The sequence below is a fragment of the Saccostrea echinata genome, unplaced genomic scaffold (genome assembly GCF_033153115.1).
Source record: "Saccostrea echinata isolate AGI-Se365-2 ecotype Australia unplaced genomic scaffold, CSIRO_AGI_Sech_v1 ptg000029l, whole genome shotgun sequence".
NCBI classification, from domain to species: domain Eukaryota; kingdom Metazoa; phylum Mollusca; class Bivalvia; order Ostreida; family Ostreidae; genus Saccostrea; species Saccostrea echinata.
Window position 1 is genome coordinate 39,061,539 of NW_026889778.1, and position 6,210 is coordinate 39,067,748.

Consider the following 6,210-nt stretch of genomic DNA (forward strand, 5'->3'; position numbering starts at 1 on the left):
ATGTTTCGATAGACCAAAAGCTGCAAAAAGTCGCTTTCCTTTCTATTTATAGTGATCAATAGAAGAGAACAATATCTATGAAAATGTACACTAACCAAATGCAGTTTATTGAACTTTCAGGTTCCTATTCAACAAATATAATCATGCCACCAAAGAGAATATCTAGCAAATCTCGGACAGTGCCAAACTCCTGCCTCTCAACAAAACAAGAGACGACGGGTATCAACAAATATGGAAGCGGTCGCGACAGCTACGCCTCTATCCCCTGATGTCCTGGAAACCATTACCAGACAAGTAACCGAGCGGGTCACTGCTACAATCAGAGAGGAGTTGACAACGCTAATAAGTAATGTGACCAGCAGCACCACAGCCACTAGTCAGGGGAGTATTAGTAATAATACTTCGGGGGCTTCTGTCAATAATGATCCAAGCATAACTAATTCTGTTATTTGTGGGTCAGAATCGACTGCCCCAAGTACACCCAATGACCAAGCTATTCAACAATTGGTTGAAGCCTTGGTAATTAACCATACTGAAAAAATAGCAGGTTAGAGTCCCAGTGGTTTTGTTAGTACAGCAGTCCCAATAGATGCTAGGGTGTCGGACCAACTCAAGTCCAAAATATGGTCAAACCAGTATGTTGACTTCATAAAACTTCTTTCAAAAGATGCGCAGAAGAAAGGTAAGTTTTCTTTACAAGTTGAGGATGGCGACAGTCCTGGTAAGTTGACAATCCAACAGGTGGAGAATGATTCATCAAATGACGCATCTGTCTCCTCCATGCATGACTGGCTTACTGCATGGAACAGATTTTCTGCAATTTATTGCATGAAGTACACTGATCAACAGGCAAAACTTGCAAAGCATTTAGAAGCAGTCAGGGAGATAGCAGATGCAAAGGGCAATTGGAAAGGGTATAATATAGACTTTAGAATGCTCGTTGCTCAGGGACAAGTTGCCTGGGGGATGTCCACATGGAGTTGTATGTCAATGCCAGACTGACAACAACCCAGACAACGAAACCAAGCAAAGGTAGTAAAGACCTACAGTATAGATCAATTCCCAAGGGTGCCTGCTTCCAATATCATTCGGGTAAACACTGTCAGGCAGGAACGTCCTGTCGTTTTCAGCATAGATGCTATAACTGTGCAGGAGCTCACCCATTTATTCACTGTACAAAACCAACTAAGCACCCCTTTCGTGTCATGCAAAAATATCAAAACCAAACAGGTTGCCCAAATAAACAGTCTACCCAAACAAAAACAAACTCTACTGCCAAGCAAGGGTCCAACTCCAATCAAAGTAAATAGACTTGCTCACTGGTTATCTGGTTATGATAAAGATGAAACTATATATTTAATTGACGGTTTTTCAAATGGGTTCTATTTAGGATTCGAAGGAGAATGTCCGGGAATAGAGTCTAAGAATTTGAATTCTGCTCTTGCAAAACCTGAAATTATTGATCAAAAAATACAAAAAGAAATTTTGGCCACTGTGGCCCTTTTCACAAAAAATCTTACGACTAAGACAAAAATTTTCCTATTCCTCAACAGGTATCTAAGTTGTAGTAGGGCCTCAAAAAATATTACATTTCTGTAAGACTAAAGTTACCTAGTAAAAGTATTTAAGAAAAAAATAAATATATGTTTTAAACAAAAAATTACATAGATGTCAAATTTTCATCTTAGTCGTAAGATTTTTTGTGAAAAGGGCCACTGTGGCCCTTTTCAAAGTAAACCAATTCCTAATTTACAATGTTCACCATTAGGTTTAGTTGAAAAGAAAGAGCCGGGTGAATATAGAATGATTCATCACTTATCATACCCATAAAACCAATCTGTCAATGATGGCATACCACCGGATGAGTCATTTGTTCAATACTCATCAATTTTAGATGCGATTCATTTTATAAAACAATGCGGGGAAGGTGCATTCTGTTGTAAAACAGACATTAAGTCGGCATTTAGAGTAATTAATCTACACCACACACAGTTTAAGTTTGTCGGGTTTAAATGGGAAAGCAAATACTATTTTGATACCTGTTTGCAGTTTGGTCTAAGTTCATCTTGTAAAATATTTGAACGATTCTCACCAGCTTTGCAATGGATTGCACAAAATAAATTGTGTATATCTTGCATTTCACATGTGTTGATGACTTTATTATTGTAAACAAATCACCGACACAGTGTGTTTACAAGCTCAAAACTTTTTTGGCTATGTGTACAGATATTGGGGTACCTATTTCACTTGAAAAAACATGTGGTTCCAAACAGGTGATAACCTATCTGGGTTATGAATTGGATTCAATTAAAATGGAATGTAGACTTCCAGAAGACAAAATTTTCAAGTGTGTCAAGAAAATTCAATTTGCTTTGGAACAAACTAAGTTAACATTAACAGAACTGCAGTCATTTATAGGCTTACTGAATTTTGCTTGTAATGTAGTATTGCCAGGCAGAGGCTTTTTAAGAAGACTAATCGATTTGACCATTGGAATCAAAAAGCACTTTTACAGAATAAGAATGACAAAAGAAGTTAAGGAGGATTTGAATGTTTGGTTGGATTTTCTTTGCCATTTCAATGGTTCTTCAATGTTTCTCCCTGATAAATGAATAAGTTCAAATGAATTAAAGTTATATACTGATGCCTCAGGTGTCATTGGATATGCTGCAGGTTTTGGTAGTCAGTGGTTTAAAGGAGAATGGAATAGTAGTTGGCAGTACCAAAACATAGCAGTCTTAGAATTGTATCCCATAGTCCTGGCAGTACAAGTCTGGCCTAAATTTATGACAAATAAGTGCATTTTGTTTAAGACTGTCAGACTGACAATCAAGCATTGGTTCATGTCATTAATAAGCAAACGTCTGATGATAAACATATCATGTTTCTTTTGCGAAAACTAGTATCGACATGCTTACAATATAACATTTATTTCAGAGCAAAGCATTTGACTTCAAAAGAAAATTTACTATGTGATTGTCTTTCTCGTTCTAAGGTAAATCAGTTCTTGCAACTGGCGCCATGGGCCGACAGAAACCCAGTCAACGTGCTCCACTTCCAAAATTTCCGAATTGACAAGTGACATCCAGAGACTCCTGATATTCCAGTCTCGCAAGCTCCTTAACAGCTTCGTACTCCCATGCATGGACAGTTTTTCAAAACTTTGCAAAGAAATATGGGTTTTTGGTTGAGCTTCCAGTTAAACAACATATATTAGTATATTATGTCGCATACCTCTTTTCGAGGGACTACGCTGCATCAACTATTACATCTTACCTCTCAGCTATTAGTTACATTCATAAGCTTAAAAATTTTGGGGATCCATGCTCATCCTTTTTAATACAAAAACTACTGTTATCAACCCGCAAACTGAAACCTTCACAAGATGTTAGGATACCTATTACCAAAAATATTTTACATCAAATATGCGACGTTTTACCATTTACAGTTTCTAATGCATTTGAATCGGCCATATTCAAAGCAATGTTTTTGTTAGCTTTCTATGGGTTTTTAAGGGTTGGAGAAATAGCATCTTACCAGAAAGTAATCAATAGGAATTTACTTCACATCAATCAGATTTGTATTGAACAAGACAAGATTATTATCAAATTTATTACATACAAACATCACATGGGTAAACCATTTTTTCTTACAATTCATTCAGCAAGTAGCAAAAACCATTGTCCAGTTCAATGCCTCAAAAGTTATAATAATTCAAGTTTAAGAGGGATACAAAATGGGTCACTGTTTTGCTATGTGCCAAATATTCCAGTTTCTAGGTGTAAATTTTCCACAATACTGAAAAACTGTCTCTCATTTGCAAACATGGACATGAGTCGAATAACAAGTCATTCTTTCCGGATAGGCATGGCATCTCATTGCGCGGATATTGGCATGAGCGACAGCTAAATAAGACTCTTAGGTCGATGGAAATCAGATGCATTTAAAAGTTACGGTTATATAAGTTTAGTTTAAGAAGTATTTTATTCATGATATACATAAATGTATATACAATGAATATGGATTGAACAGCAGGCAAAATGGCCTATATAAGTTCTCTCCATTAAAGATCAAGGTACAAATCATGAAATGTTACAATAATATATATCATAACTTTTGCAAAGACATGTATTTTAGACTAATTTTTAAGGAGGATACAATGTACAAAATTGAAAAAAGAGGGGAATTGAACAATAAGGTGGAATAATGAAAGGAAAGAGAGAGAGAGAGAGAAAAAAAAGAGAGGGTGGGGATAACGGAAAAGGGGAAGAGGCTCAGAGCCATATATGTATATGTACTTTCAGTGTACATGCTGCACATTAATGCTTATTACATTTTCACATTCTAAAATCTTTTAGTATTTTTTATAAAATTATGAACTTGATCAAATAATAACAAATTTTCTTTAAGAGATAGACAATCATAACCAGACAATACAATATTGATATCTCTTGGTATGTCATGATCAATCATATATGTGATCAAAGAGTTCCTGGCAAGATCATAACATGGGCATTGAAAGAAAAAATGAACAGAATCTTCAAAAGAATAACCACATTTTAAGCATTTAGGTGAACCAACTAAGTTATGATTAAACAAATCTGCATTAAGATTACTTGACAAGTTTCTCAACTGACAGTGGAATATATTTAATTTCCTTTGTCCGTAACTGTATAATTTTGATTTTATTTTATCATCAAGATTTTTATTTTGAATACTTTGTTTGAATTTAGCTACACTTGTTGCAGATTTCGTGCTATCTGGCAAATCATTCCATAACTTAATTGTAGATGGTAAAAAACTATTATAATATGCAACTGTTCTAGTGATTGGTATGTGATACAAATTACTATTGCGTAAAGCATAATTGTGTGAAACAGGTAGACACTGTTTAACCATATCATGCAAATATTCAGGTGTATAATTATTAAGTATTTTGTACATAAGTGTAAGCTTGTGTTTAGTTCTTCTTTCACTCAGTGTTTCCCATCCTAATTCTGTATATAAATTTTGTTTCGAAGAATTGCGCCTTAGTCCAGTAATGATACGCCCAGCCTCTACTTGTACACTTTCTAATAGATTACTCTGCTCCTGTGTACAATTATCCCACACTACATTACCATATTCTAAAATAGGTCTAATGAATGCAATATAAATTTTAATAAGGGAATCCCTGTTTAGTTTATATTTGAGTGTGCGAAGAACATTTAAACGTTGGCATGCTTTGTCATATATTTTGGAGATATGTTCGGACCAACCGCCATTGGATTGCATTATAAGTCCAAGGTGACAATGACTTTGTTTCTGTTCTATGTAGTTATGTGTGTGACCAAATGAAATTTGTGGATGTGATTTATTTGACCGTGTAAAATTAACATTTACAGTTTTATTAGGGTTAAAATCCACCATCCATTGTCTGGACCATTGTTTAATTTTTTCCAAGTCATCTATTAAAGAGATGGTAGGGGCTAATGTATCAGAGTCTACAATAACAAACAAAGAAGTATCATCTGCAAATAACCTAATTTGATTTTCTAAATTTACAGTTATGTCATTGATATATACTAAGAAGAGAAATGGTCCTAATACAGAGCCTTGTGGAACACCTGCATTTATACTTTCTCTAACTGAGGAGTACCCTTCTAATAAAACTTTTTGTTCACGATCAGTAAGATAATTTTCAATCCAGTCCAATAAATTTCCTGCAATACCATTTTGCTTAAGCTTATATAATAATCCCTTATGCCAGACCCTGTCAAATGCCTTTGATATATCACAGAATACAAATCTTACATCTTTACCCTGGTCTAAACTGCTTATAATAGTATTGTATATCTCTAGAAGTTGATTTACAGTGGAGTCTCCAGGTTGGAATCCAGACTGATTTTTAGATAGAAGATTATGCTCTAGCATATAGTTGTAAAGATATTTAAATATAATTTTTTCCATAATCTTGCAAAGAATGCTTGTTAAAGCAATTGGCCTGTAGTTTCCTGGCTCTTCAGGACTCCCTTTATTTTTATAGACTGGTGTAATATTTGAGAGTTTCCATATATGAGGAAGCTGTTTATTGGTTAATGATGCATTAAACAATTTTGCTAAGGGTGCAGTAATTGAAGGAATTATATTTTTTAGTATATGTGGAGAAATTTCATCAGGTCCAGGGGGTTTAGATGGGTTGATATTTTTTAATTGATCCTCCACATCTTG

General features: G+C 34.8%; 1 protein-coding gene across 1 annotated transcript; it reads left to right on the forward strand.

Annotated features, from left to right (window-relative positions):
- Positions 1–231: 231 nt before the first annotated feature.
- On the forward strand, positions 232–3,075 carry LOC133194819 (uncharacterized). Its single transcript, XM_061330725.1, has 2 exons — positions 232–547; positions 2,996–3,075. The coding sequence occupies exons 1-2, from the start codon at positions 232–234 to the stop codon at positions 3,073–3,075; spliced, it is 396 nt and encodes a 131-aa protein (XP_061186709.1).
- The last annotated feature ends 3,135 nt before the right edge of the window (positions 3,076–6,210 follow it).

What these genes read in the sequence shown, in the direction of transcription:
- LOC133194819 (XM_061330725.1), top strand. Translation starts at nt 232, where the DNA reads ATGGAAGCGGTCGCGACAGCTACGCCTCTATCCCCTGATGTCCTGGAA. An exon ending in CCATACTGAAAAAATAGCAG is followed by an intron (nt 548 to 2,995) that starts GTTAGAGTCCCA and finishes TCTCGTTCTAAG; the next exon opens with GTAAATCAGTTCTTGCAACT.